The sequence below is a fragment of the Orcinus orca genome, chromosome 14 (genome assembly GCF_937001465.1).
Source record: "Orcinus orca chromosome 14, mOrcOrc1.1, whole genome shotgun sequence".
NCBI lineage: Eukaryota > Metazoa > Chordata > Mammalia > Artiodactyla > Delphinidae > Orcinus > Orcinus orca.
This window is the reverse complement of record NC_064572.1, coordinates 26,780,225-26,794,773: the sequence shown is the minus strand read 5'-3', so window position 1 is coordinate 26,794,773 and position 14,549 is coordinate 26,780,225. Positions and strand designations below refer to the sequence as shown.

Sequence of the window (14,549 nt, the reverse complement as noted above, 5' to 3'; positions counted from 1 at the left end):
TGAATTCTGTTTTGTTTTATTTTTTTCTCTTTCTCATACAGGGCATCATTAAGCCAGGTTTTCTAGTGAATTTTTTGGTTTGTTTTGCTGGGTTCATTTATTCCCCCTTCTTTCTTGCTTATCATTGACTTTTTTGCAAGCCACCTTGTTTCGAGCATTCATCCAGAATTTGACCTGGATGTGAAATGTCTCAATATAACATTGACCTAACTTTCTAGCATACTGGGGGGAAACGGTTGAGGTTTTTCATTTTAATTAGCCATTTGGAAAAAATAAGTAGTTTAAAAAAATTGTACAAGAACTTAACAGTTTGTATATTTGTTGTCTGAAAAGCCTGTATTAAGTAGTAGTCCCAAGACATATGTTATTATGTTTCTTTAATAATATATTTCTCAGTAGTTATTCATTCTCAAAATAGGTATCTTAGTAATTTGATGGGGCTCAAATTCTGAAAGAACCAAAATTATTTATCTTGAGTTTTTAGTGTGTAGAAAAAAAAGTAAAGAGCCCAGTTCAGTTTTAAAGTGAAAACAATGGTTTTTATACATTGCTTTAACTATTTTCTCTAATGTTCTATTTAATTTTTAAAATAATTTTAATTTTAATTTTGAATAGATAATATATCCGCATGGTTCAAAAATCAAAATAATATAAATACACATTGAGAAGGTTTGCTCTTACACTTGACCACCCTATTTCCCTTCTACCCACATCCCCTATGGGCAACTATGTTTATTTTTTGTTTATCTTTTCAAAGTTTCTTTGTGTAAATGTAAGCAAATATGAATATTCATATTCTTTCCTCTTCCTTACACAAAAAATAGCAAATCATGTACATTATTCCACGTCTTGATTTTTTTTCCTACTTTTCTAATATACCCTTGAGATCTTTCCATATCAGCATGTAGCATTTCCTCTTTATTTATGTTTTCAGAGCATAGTGTCCCAGTGTGTGGATGGAGTCCTTTATTGATGGATACTGGGAATATTTCCAGTCTTTTTGTTATTATATACAGCACTGCAAACACGTAAATACACTCACATTCACACACACGCACATATGTATTTGTACTCTACCCTCCTGGGTTCTCCAGCTGGGGCTTGTCTAGACAAAGGACAGATTAACAGGGAGAAAAACAAAACAAGTTTATTGCCTTGCGTTTACATGCAGGAGCACTCAGTAATGAGTAACTTAAGGTGGTAGTAGAACATGGGCTTATATAGCATCTTAATAAAAGAACAATAAATAGAGAAGTAACAAGACGAAAAGGACTTTGAGTTTCTGGGGTGGCAAATTTTGGGAAGGTAAATATGTGGGGGAACTTAGATAAGGGCTAGTTAGTGAAGTTTGTTATGTAGCTTCTGCTGGTGCTGTCTCTGAGCTGATAAGTCTAGAGTTGCCTCCAGTGATTAACTCTTGTCCTTCCTGGTAGAGAGGGAAGGTGGGACACTTCAACAAATTTATTTCCTGCTTTTAGGCACATAGGAGAGCAAAGAGCTTTTCTTTTTAGTGGCTTTCAGCTCAAAGCAGTCCTTATGCCAAAGTGGCATGTTTTGGGTTGGCATATTCTGCTGCCCTTTAGTACTTAGATGTATCTGCAGGGTATGGAATTGCTGGATCCAAAAGGTAATTGCATATGTTTTGTTAGGGTTTGCCACATTCTTTTGCATAAAGGTGGTTCTGTTTTGTACTTCCACTATCAATATACAAAAGTGCCTTTTCCCCCAACAGATTGTTATCAAACATATGGATTTTTATGAGATGAAAAATGTTATCTTGGTGTGTATTTATAAATACACTTTTTTAAATTAATAAACTTTCTAAGAACAGTTTAAAGTTCACAGCAAAATTGAGCAGAAAGTATAGAGTTCCCATACACTCTATACTACACGTATACAACCTCCCCCACTATCTGCAGCCTGTACCACAGTGGTACATTTATTACCATTAATGAACCTGTACTGACACATCATTGTCATCCAGAGTCCATAGTTTACATTAGCATTCACTCTGTGTTGTATATTCAATGGGTTTTGATGACTGCATAATGATACTTAGTATTGTACAGAATAGTAATAGTATCACACAGAATCACAGTATCACAGTATCACACTAGTAATAGTATCCCCTAAAAATCCCCTCTGCTCTGCCTGTTCATCCCTCCCTCCCTCTAACCCCAAGCAACCACTAATCTTTTTACTGTCTCCAAAGTTTTGCCTTTTCCAGAATGTCAAATGGTTGGATCATACATTTTGTAGCCTTTTCAGATTGGCTTCTTTCACTTAGTAATACACATTTTAGTTTCCTCCATGTGTTTTTGTGGCTTGAGAGCTCATTTCTTTTTAGCACTGAATAATATTCGATATACCACAGTTTATCCATTCACTTACTGAAGGACATTTTGATTGCTTCCAAGTTTTGGCAGTTATGAATAAAGATGCTATAAACATCTGTGTGCACGTTTTTCTGTGGACATAAGTTTTCAACTCCTTTGAGTAAATACGAAAGAGCACAATTCCTGGATCTTATAATGGTATGGTTGGTTTTGTAAGAAACTACCAAACTGTCTTCCAAAGTACCTGTATCATTTTGCATGCCCATTAGCAACGAATGAGAGTTATTGTTGCTCTGTATCCTTACCGGTGTTTGGTATTGTCAGTTTTTTGGGTTTTGGTCTTTTTTTTTTTTTTTTGGATACTTTAGGTACTTTTTTATTGAAAAAAATATGGACCGCTTCACGAATTTGCATGTCATCCTTGCACAGGGGCCATGCTAATCTTCTCTGTATCGTTCCAATTTTAGTATATGTGCTGCCGAAGCGAGCCATTTTAATAGGTTTATAGTGGTATCTCATTTAAATTTGCAGTTCCCTGTTGATATATGATGTACAGCATGCCTTCATATGGTTATTTGCCATCTTTATGTCTTCTTGGTGTGGTGTCGGCTCACGTCTTTTGCACTGTTTTTTTAATTGGGTTTATTTTCTTATTGTTGAGTTTTAAGAGGGTGGTTTGTTTTTTTTGGTTTTTTTTGTTTTGGATAACAGTCCTTTATTAGATGTGTCTTTTGCACATATTTTCTCCCAGTCAGTGCCTTGTCTTCTCATTCCTTTGATAAACTTTTATAATTAAGTATGCAAAATAAGTGTATGGCTTTATGAATTTTCTAAGTGAACGTATTATTGGCTTCTCAGTGTAGTTTGAATTTTCATTTCTCTCATCAGTGAAGTTGAACATCTTTTCATAGGATTAAGGGCCATTTCTGTTTCTTCTTTGTGTGAACTATCAATTCACATCTTTTGCCATTTTTCATTTAATTACTGCTCTCCCCCACCCCCGCCCCAGTTAGTCTTTAAATATTAGGGAGGTTATTTCTTTATTTGACATGAATAACATTTTTCCTGTTTTTTTTTAATCAGTCTTTTCACTTTGCTTTTAGTTTATTCTGCTGTATTTGAAGAAATGATTTGAATTTTCTCTCATGGGTACAGGGAATCTCTTCCTCTTTCCTTACTTACACAGCTTAGTGTCACTGTCTTCCAGAATTCTTCTTAGTATCTTTCAGGGCTTTAAAAAGTATCTCATGTTGCCCTGGTACCTTTTGTATGTCTTTACCTTTGCGTTTAATAGCAATCCTTATCTTGCTTGTTTTTCTATAGACTGTAAACTCGTTGAGGACTAGAACTCTGTTTTATTTACCTTTATGTGTCTAGTGCTTGGAGCACACATGGTATACAATAAATATTAGTGTTTGGTATGCATGATTGTTTCTTTGTTGCTTGGATTTTTGGTGCCTTTGATTTTACAGCCATTGCTATCTAATTTAAGTACTCTTCATATATTATTGTTGAACCAGCCAGTCTTATTCATCCTTCTTGTCATCCTTTCATTTCTGCTCTTTACTACATTTCCTTTGAGGATAGTTTTGGAGAGATACCGACTCATTTCAGGGGCCTCTGTGAAAGATTAACAGATCTTTTGTGCATTTTACTTCTTCATAATTAAGATTTATGGGATGCTTTGATGTAAATAAATGATGCCATACTTTTAAGTCCTTTTTCTTTTTTTTTTTCGTGGGGGGAGGCAATGTGTTATATATGTTTTGTTTTTATATGTTTCTACAATATAATTTTATAAGAACATATATACAAAATATACACAAAAAGTGAGAGATTAGTATAGTGAACGTCCATGTACTATTCATCAACTTTACGAGTTATTAACTTGTAGTACTCTAAGGTAAGTACTTAAAATAACATATCCTTAGAGTTATACAGATTCCTGAAGGCTGTCTAAGGGCTGACCTCCCACCCCAAAATGCAGAATAAGTAACCCAGATACAATTTGAATTTCTCTGTACATAGGGATTCAAACTTCTTTCATGTAATCTGCTTTATTATTGAACAGCTGCATTTGTACATTGATCTAAAATGTGCTTCTGAAGAAACCCTGATTCAGTTTTAACAGCTCTGCAACAAGAGACTTTCAGTTAATGAAGACATAGCTTTCTTATTAGGCTAAAGAAGGTTAATTTTTTAAAAAAAAGTTTAATTTTAAATGAAGTCTTAAAAAAAACTTGTAGTGTACTAGTAAAAAACACTGATAGACAATGCACATCTTAAAGAGACTAAGGAAGTAATTTCACTTTCTTTACTGATTTGTCAGTGGCTACTGACAATCTTATGAAGGGCCAATATTTTAAATTAATTTCTGGTTAAAAGCTTGGAGATGTTTTAATCACATGTGGAATTTTTATGTCTTTGATGTTAAAAGTAGCAGCCCATAAACTGATATCTATTTGTTATGGTCACATTGCCTTTCAGTTCTCTCCTCAGTGTATCTAGTAGATGCTTTATTTATGAGATCTGTAAAGAATTTGTTTCCTGTCAGAAATTGCTAATTCAGATTATTTCCTTAATTTCAGGATCACTCCATAGTAGTATCCATTTGGTAATGTATATGTCAGTTACAATTTTATTGTTAAAAAACAGCCGAGTTATTTAAATGGTTCCCTTTCAGCTGGACTCCTTTCTTTTATTGGTAATGGCTTTGAATGAAGAGCACTTTTCGGAGAGAATCTTTATAAACCCTTAATTTCTTTACCCAAATGTTAAAGTCACTTAGTATTCTGAGTTGATTATGCCCTATGACATATCTCTGTATTTACCACAGCGAGAATTTTGTATGGAACATATTTGTTAAGTTTTTGAGAATAACTGAAGTTATACTTAGTCTGTATTTCAGCATTTCCTTAGCTTTTTTGTACAAGATGAAGACTGTTGTTTTATTCTTGTTGGGAGTTTAAAACTAGAATGTAATGTCTCTCTTCTTGATTTCTGTAGAGCAGGTTGTTGCGCTGGATGCTCAAAATATCGTTGCTGTTTCATGTGGAGAAGCTCATACATTAGCACTAAACGACAAGGGCCAGGTGTATGCTTGGGGTCTCGATTCTGATGGACAGCTTGGCCTGCTAGGATCAGAGGAATGTATCAGAGTACCCAGGTAACAAAGGTGACCGACAAGAGGTCTTTAACAGTCTTTTATAATAAATTTGCTGTCTAAGTTATTCTGCTTACTACTGGGCATTTAAGACTTGACACCGAATTACTTCTACCCTTTGAGTTCTTAAGGCATTTACTAGGTAGATTCTTGCCTTTAATTTGGATTGAGTGCTGTTTTTTATATACTCCGTATTTCCCCAAATTATTTATGTTTGTAAAGAAAAGGGGTAGGGAATGCATACTTTATTATAAATTTTCTCTCACTAAAAATTTTAAGTGGGTTAAGACTAATTTAAACCATTAATTATACTATCTTGAGTACCTCAGCCATTGAAATATTTATTATATATTGGTTGTTTGCATGTTTCTTTCTCTTTTTTAGTCTTTATTGTTTTTATTGAATATAGAAGTCCCACATGCTTAAAGTGTAGAAAGAATAAGTCACTTTCTACGTTTTTACATAGCAGTGACCACAACTTAATTTATGCTAACCACTAATTCATCATAGAATTATTTCAAAATTTAAAAATAAGCAATGCTTCATCAATGTTGTAGCCTTACAGGTTTATATAGGACATAACCATTGCTGTAATATTAAAAACTGTCAGCATGAACATAAAGATTTAAAGAAGAGTATCCAGTTCTTTTAGACATATAATTAATACACTAACTCATGCTTAGTGTTTAAAATTATACAAATTCTTGCCTCCTTAAACTCTTGTTTTTTGTTTTCTTTTTTCCCCCTAGTAATAGTTATAGGGACAAAAGAGAACTCTCCAGGGAACTAAGGTATTACACTAATTTTAGATATATTTCAGGTAGCATTTTTGTAATATACACATATAGATATTTTGTTTTTAATTTAACATTGATAATGTTTGTTTTGGTTTAAGAGGTAGATGTAACTACTAGGATAAGAAAATGGAACACAGGAACTAATATATTTCAGAAGAGGAGGGAATTCCCTGGTGGTCCAGTGGTTAAGACTCCACGCTTTCACTGCTGCGGGCTTGGGTTCACTCCCTGGTCGGGTAACTAAGATCCCACAAGCTGTGCAGTGCAAAAAAACACAAAACAAAAAACAAAAAAACAGAACAGGAGCTCTTATCGTTAGAAGTGAGTTTTTTAAATAAAAGCCCATAACCTTCCTTCATATATATATGTATGTCTATTTAAAATCTTAAAGTATACATTTGAAGTATTTGCTTTGTTTTAGCATAGTAAAAGTTTTTTTCATCTTTAGTTTGACATTTTATGTTTGTTCTAGTAATGAACTGTCTGTTGAGACTTCTGGATACACACATTAACATGTTTTGTTTATCGAACTTGTAACCAAATTCCACAAAACTCCCCAAACAAATTTCTTCCCCTTTGTTTCTTCTGCAGTAGCAATTAAATAACACACTTCCCATTATGCTTTTAGTGCCTTTTAATGATGGTGCTGTTGGGAGAGAAATTTTTTTCTTTAAGCTAAATAAATTGAATTTTTTTAGTCATTTCAGTTTTGATTTCTTTCAGAAAATGTTAATTTGCAGCCAGATGGCTGTTGGCTACAAAATACAAAGCATTCATAGGAACAGAGTGATCTCACATTTGTCATATTGTCTACTGATTTTATTTCCTTCCACAAGTAATTGTTGTAGAATGGGATTTTTTATTTAAGGTTTTTAAGAACTTTGTGTTTTTAGGATTGAAGAGAGACATGTTAGATTTTCTAAGTCAGTATTTTCAAAACCGTGATTCACAGCAAGGCTGTCTAGTTTCTCTTATTTTTACTCCACTTAATTCTCATACTTACTTTTTTTTTTTTTTTTGCTGTTCAGTTCTGATATAAGAGATTTCAGTCAGTAATCCATAGATGATTAGTAAATGGAGAGAAAGGTAATTATAAGGAGAAGAGTTTATTATATAACGATTTATTTGAAGGTTGCCCAATAATTCTGTATCTGTGACTTTACTCTTTATGAACCTGGATAGGGACCTGTAAGATCTTGAGTCCTTTGGTTTAAACTTCTCTGTTTGTGTATTTGCTGAACATCTATATTAATTTTCAGCTGTGTATTAAGGCATCTTTCCTGTTCAGTCTTTTCAGTTTTTCATGGACTAATCTGATTTGTTGTGACGTATAAATATAATTTTTACTGATACTTTCATGTCTTAAAGGGCAATTTAGTATTTCAGTAGAAATATATTTTTATGAAAGACCACCATTGATTTTTTTTTTTTCTTTTTAAATCTCAGCACCAAATCATTTTTTAGATGCAAGGCTTTTCTAGGTGCTTAGAGATGTCAGCCAGCTTTGTAACTTTCACATACACTTTGAATAAAATGTGTAGAATATAGGAGGAAACTCAGACATATGTGAATAGGTTTTTAAAAATTAGTGTTTATAATTTTCATAAGAATGATCAGAAAAGTGAATATTCACATTAGGCTGTATTTTCTTGAGAACAAAACCCATTTTTATGTTAATAGATGAGAGTATGTAAATTAAGCAACACTTTAATTTTAAAGATGAATGTAAAATTAATAATAAATAGATTATATTTGAAACTCTTTGGTAATCTTTTCCTACTTCTGATTTTGTTTTGTTTTGAAATCATTATTTCTTGGGGAAAGACAAATTATTCAATATCAGTGGTCTCTGTGGACCTGCATTTCTGGCTAGTCATTTCTTTTTATATGTAGGATATATGTTACACCTTTATTTTAAAAAAAGTTAATCTGATTTTACTGTCTTTTAATGTAAATAGAAAAACAATTGTTGGCAATGAGGTTGTAGTTTATTTTTTAAAGTTCTGCTTTTTTGGACTTTGTAAGAAAAAGTTATGACAGGATGGTATAATATGATGATTCTTGTGAGAACAGCAATTTCTGGGCTACAGGAACTAATTAAACATGTTTGAATTGTCGCCTTGGTCAAAAATAAAATTTATTTTCTTGATTGAACTTTTAAAAGTAAATTACAGGGAATTCCCTGACGGTCCAGTGGTTAGGAGTTGGTGCTTTCACTACCATGGCCCGGGTTTGATCCTGGTCGGGGAACTAAGATCCTGCAAGCTATGTGGCACTGCTCACCCCCCCGCCCCCCAAAAAAGAAGTTTATTACAATTTCTGCCTAATATTAGCATCTGAAAGTACAGAACATTTCAGATTAAAAAGAAAATTTAAAAAAATTAGAAGAGTTTTTAATGGTAGAGACTAGATCAGTTGTTAGCCTAAATTTTTCAAAATCAAAGAGTTGGTGCTAAGACTTTTCTCATATCAGTAAGAAAGTTGTGGTGTAATTGAAAAATAGAAAATTGTTGATTATGTTTTACTGGCAAAATATATTTTTGAAACCACTTTATTGAGGTATGATTGGCATACAAAAAGCTGTACTTAATGTATACACCTTGATGAGTTTGGAATTGGCAAAATATTTAATGCTTTAGTTCTTCAACTTCTTGATTATATATAATATAAACTTTTCACTAGTCCTTGTTAACAGTTGTTAAAGAATTTTACCTTAACATACAATTGGAAATGCCTGGTTTTTGCCTATATTGCCACTGTACATTAAGGTTGAAAAATGTAACAACACAACAGTACACATATTCAACAGTATATGTTTTGACTTCAAGACTTCCTAAGGGAGAGGTGTATAAATCTTATTTCCAAGTTTATTAACTGTTTTCTTACAAATTTCAAACGTTTCAAAATTCAGTAAAGAAATTATTCTTTTCTTTTTTTTTTTTTTTCTGGTGAAGGAAAGTGTAGCATTTATTGCAAGGTGACAAGCAAGGAGAATGGGCAGCTAATGCTCAAAAGACCCAAACTTCCTAATGGTTTTTAGGGATGGGTTTTTAAAGACAAAGTGAGGATGAGGGTCATGGGGAATGTGATCATTTCATGCAATGTTCTGATTGGTGTGTGGTGAGGTAACCAGGTGAGGTCACAGAGATTGATCACGTTATCAGTCTTCAGGCTCCAGCCAGTCTGGGGGCTACGTGCTCATGGTCATCATTCTCTGTCTGGTTGGGGTCTGGTTTCTGTAAAACAGCTTCTTCCAAGGAGCTGAAATCACTTGATTCCACACATTCAAAGGCAAATGGTGAATACACCAGGCCATTTCTACATCCAAAAAGTCATGGCAGTAATTTGCAGAAAAGTCATCCAGATCATTGCAAGTTTTGATTGAGCCCATTATGTTGCTAACACTGTTCAAGCCTATTTCCTGACAGAATAGGCCACATCACATCATATAGACCACATGAGGAGCAGCAAGTGTGGTCAGGAGGCAAAACAGGAGGGCAAAATTATTCTTTTCTTTACAAGGAATAATTTTAAATGTCATAGCCATTTAAAAATGTTTGACAAAAACTCTAAACTTTAGGGAGTTATTTTAAATTTATAAGCAGTTATAAAATGTTTCCCCTAGACATCTGAATTCTGATTTTCTTTTCATAGTTCTGATTAATTAGGAATCTTCATGTATGTGTGTATATATATATTTTATTTACAAAATTTATTCTGGCTTATTTTACTTTCCTGTTAACTGCATTTAAATCCTTTTAAAAATTGAAAACCAGAAAACATTTACATTATCTTTTTTACTCATTGGGGATTATTTTTGATGAATTCTATAAAATTTTGTTGCATTAAGAATTTTCTAATTTGTCTCTTTAGGAAAAATGGAATGTTGTAAAGTTGTTTTACTATTCACAAGTATTTTTGTTTCTTTTTAAAATTCCTGAAAGCTTAAAACAAAACAAAACAAGAAAGCATATCCTCTCCTCTTCCCCACCCCCCCACAATCTTCAGTGTATTCAATCTCCATAGAGATAAAAAGAGAGGGTTTTCTTCCTTTAAAACTGTAATGCCACAGAAGAATATCTTAACTTGTCTCTGTAGCAGACATGGCTAAAGAAATTAGCGTTTATGTTATATTCTAAGCCGTATGATAATATTTTGGTAATGAGAATCACTTTCTGTAAATTGCTGTGTAAATTTAGAAGTCTTTTGGAAGCAAATTTTATGAATAGTTTAATACTAAAGCCTCAAAGAAGTTGCAGATTTACTTATCCTCTAACAGTGGATACTTCACATACTTCTTTTTTCCCCATATTTTTTGCCAGGCACTATGGTAGATCTAGGGATTTCATGGGTATAAGATAATAATAGTCCATCCTCACAGAGCTTATTGTTTAGCAGAGTATACTAATAGTAATAATTAAATGAATAAGTACACCAGTAATTAGTAGAGATAAATGCTGTGAAGGAAAAAAACATAGGGTGCTATGAGAATGTAGAATTTTAAAAGATTTTACTTAGTCATGCAAATTGGACTTGATATTTGGAGCAATTGGTTTTTAAAAATATTTAGTACAGTTCACTAGTCAGTGTATGATATGCCTAATATGCATAAGCAGTAACAGTTTAGTAACTTCAGCACAGTTGTATGTATCCGTGTATTTTTTATTCCTGTTTTTGCATTGCCAGTGTTTGATTTTGCTAACTGCAAAAAAAAAAAAAATGACCTTTTGCTATATTTGAAAATCTGAAGGTACATTGGACCCTGTTAACTTGTTGGATTCTGCTAAATGTAGCAGTACAACTCTCAAGCTTTGTAGGACATAAATCCACTAAATAAAATTATTTTTAATACAACAATATGGAATTAGAGTAACTCTCTTTTTTCCCACTCAAAATTTGGTTTGCTGAAGCTGCCTCCCGAAAATCATGGGTATTGACACTCTGGTCAGAACTTGCTCTGGACTCTCATATGGCAGAATTAGGTCAGGTGGCAGTATCAGGTAAAGGGAAATAAGAAACATAATATATTTCCACACCCCCTTTTTTCTTAAAAACACTCAGGAAAAACAGAATGAGCAAGTGAAGGGGAGCTACATAAAGAAAACCTGGGATGGTTGATGCACATAGTTTCTTGATTTTTGTAATGTTTTAAATCCTTTAGAATTATGTTGCAGTTAAGGAAAAATCAGAAATCGGGGGAAAAAAGAAACTATAAAAAATATAAGTAAGAAATATGAGATGGCAGAAATATGACTGAAAACATCACTGATCATAATACATATGAATTGATTAAATTTCTCTAGTAAATAATTAAATTTAATATCACTGATTTAGATGCAAAGCAAAAGGATAGTCCAAAAGGAATAGGTTTCATGGTTTGTGAATTGGTAGCACCACATGATAGGAATCCTTGTTGGTTCTTAAGGAACCTGACAGAGGAGAACATATAATAAACTAGGCCAAACACCAGTTTTCAACAAATTGGATCATGTACATTTGTTTTACAAATATATTGCCAAGTTTCATACTTTAAGCTAAAGATTTTTCACATTTTGATGGTAATATCTGCATCATAAAAGCACTGAGGGGCTTCCCTGGTGGCACAGTGGTTAAGAATCCACCTGCCAACGCAGGGGACATGGATTTGAGCCCTGATCTGGGAAGATCCCACATGCCGCAGAACAACTAAGCCCATGCACTACAACTACTGAGCCTGCGCTCTAGAGCCCATGAGCCATAAGTACTGAGCCCACGTGCCACAACTACTGAAGTCTGCGTGCCTTACTAAGCCCATGCACTACAACTACTGAGCCTGCGCTCTAGAGCCCATGAGCCATAAGTACTGAGCCCACGTGCCACAACTACTGAAGTCTGCGTGCCTAAAGCCCATGCTCCGCAACAATAGAAGCCACCACAATGAGAAGCCCGCACACTGCAATGAAGAATGGCCGCTGCTTGCCGCAACTAGAGAAAGCCCACATGTAGCAACGAAGACCCAGTGCAGCCAAGAATAAAAATAAATCGATAAATAAATAAATTAATTAAAAAAATAGAAAGCACTGAGCTGTGAGCATAGTTTACTGTGCTTAAATATTGTCCTTTCAAAGTGTTTTCTCATCATATCTCTTAATTTTTTCATATTTAGATTTTGTTTACTGATTTTAGCATAAATTTTTGGTAAATTGGGCCTGTATGAGAAAAAATATCATGAACTGCTAGGTCATGCTAGTAAGGAACTGCTGGTAAGGAGACTACTTGCACATAGTAGGTGGTCAATAAATCGCATAAATAAATAGCATTCAAGATCCATTTATTAAATGGAATTAACTGATCCTGATCTCTCTTCTTACTTTCTAGAAATATTAAAAGTTTGTCGGATATCCAGATAGTACAGGTTGCTTGTGGCTACTACCATTCACTTGCACTTTCTAAAGGTAAGCATTGCTTTTATTTTCTTTCCCCTTTTCAGTTTTATTACTTGATACTTTGAGTTGAAATTCCTCCAACTTCGTTCTTATTAAAGATTGTCTTGGTTCTTCTTGATCCTTTTCATATCTATATACATTTTAGAATTAGCTAGTCAGTTTTCACAGATATTTAAAGTGTTGGAATTTTGATTGGGATTGCATTACCTCTAAATCAGTTTGAGGAAAACCTTTATAATATTGAGTCTTTCAATTCTTGAGCATGCTATATCCCTCCATTTATTTTAATCTCTTTTTAATTTTTCTCAAGAGTATTTTGTCATTTTCTGTGGAGAGGTCTTATATACGTTTTATTAGATTTTTCCCTAGATATTTGATATTTTTTGTTACTCTGATGTCATTTTCAAATCGTTTATTACCAGCATATAGACATGAAATTGATTTTTTGTGTCTAATTGTTTCTTTAGCCTGCCGAACATTATTCCTTCATAGCTGGGGAAGTTTATAACTTGCCCAAGTTCATTTATGCTTACAGGTAAACTTTTTATGAATAGAAACAGAGAAGTCTAAGCATCCTGTAACCTTTATTTGACTTCTTCCTATGCCAGCTAAGGATTGTAACATGGGTTAGTAAAGAACCTGCCATATATTTGTTTTTTATTATTTAAAAAAATAAGTTCCAGTGGCTTCATTATTATTATTTTTAATTTATTAAATGCCTAGTAAGGCCTACTATGAATGAAACAGTAGACTAGAACTATAGGGAAATACGGATAAGTTAAGAGAAGGTTTTAGGGATCGTACCATCTAGTAGAAGAGGCAGATATACAAATAATATAATTGAGGCAGAAAAAATATATACTACTTTTGGTCAAAGGAAAAGTAAAATATGATGGGCATAAGGAAAAAAGTTTAATTAGTGTCAATCAATAGAATTGGTAATAATAAAGAAGGGATTGGTATTTGATGCAAGTCTTGAAAGATGATTACAATTTCTTCAGAATTGGAGAGGTTGTGAAGCAGCTAGGGAAAATGTTGAGGATTGGCTAAGGTAATAGTACTAGTAAAGGCATAGAATCTGGGAAATATTTTGTGTATTTGAGTATCGGAATATAGTTTTACGTGGGTATTTTGAGAGCATGGGAGACATTTTCATACTTCAGTTGAGAGTAAAGTAAAAACAAATCTGTTACAAAGGGCCTTACATGCCATATTAAGGAATTTGGATTTATTCCATCAAAGGAATAAAGTAGGGGGTGGAGACTGGCATCCCTGTATTCTTTGTTGTTACTTTGCCAACTCCTCTTTTGATACTTTGGTAGGTAAATCCAAGATAAATTTAAACCCAAACGTTTTACCAATGAGGACAGTTTTTCTATCTTGACGTATCTTACAGGTATTCTTTTCCCTTATTCAGCTTCATGTTTTAGTAGTATCTTACGCATCTAATGGAAAAAAAAATTTTTTTTTTTGATCGCTCAGTACAAACTAGGCACATTAGGGTGTACAGTAAACAGTGGTAAGCAGTACACTACCAGCCCTTATGGTACAGTCACACAAATAACAATATAGTTTACATACTATGAAAAAAGAGTATAAATAAAAAAGTTTGGGATATTTAGATCATATAACAAGGGGACTGAACTTAATCTGGCAGATCAAGGAAGGCTTTCTGCTGGGAGACAATAGAAGTAAACTAGACAAGGGTGAGGGAAAGGTTTAGGCAGAGTGTGTGAGACAGCAAGTGTGTGAGAAATGGTCATTGGAGAATATAAAGGAAGGTGAGTATGGCTAGAGTATAGTAAGTGAGGGAAGAGGCTGGTATGAA

The 14,549-nt window shown here is 33.5% G+C and overlaps 1 protein-coding gene and 1 non-coding gene across 11 annotated transcripts in view; one reads left to right on the top strand and one right to left on the bottom strand.

The window, feature by feature from the left end:
- The window catches only part of HERC4 (HECT and RLD domain containing E3 ubiquitin protein ligase 4), a 233,937-nt gene that overhangs the window by 122,937 nt on the left and 96,451 nt on the right, over window positions 1-14,549 (top strand). For all 10 annotated transcript variants that reach the window (XR_007471390.1, XR_004477446.2, XR_004477447.2 and 7 more), the window contains 2 exons: window positions 5,343-5,502; window positions 12,654-12,730. Coding sequence is in view for 7 of the 10 variants with exons in the window: in XM_049697176.1 (XP_049553133.1) it covers window positions 5,343-5,502; window positions 12,654-12,730 (237 nt within the window). In the remaining 3 variants the exon portion in view is untranslated. The remainder of the gene's footprint in view (window positions 1-5,342; window positions 5,503-12,653; window positions 12,731-14,549) is intronic.
- LOC117196994 (U6 spliceosomal RNA) lies at window positions 2,721-2,825 on the bottom strand. Its single transcript, XR_004477452.1, has one exon. It is a non-coding gene; the product is annotated as a U6 spliceosomal RNA (small nuclear RNA).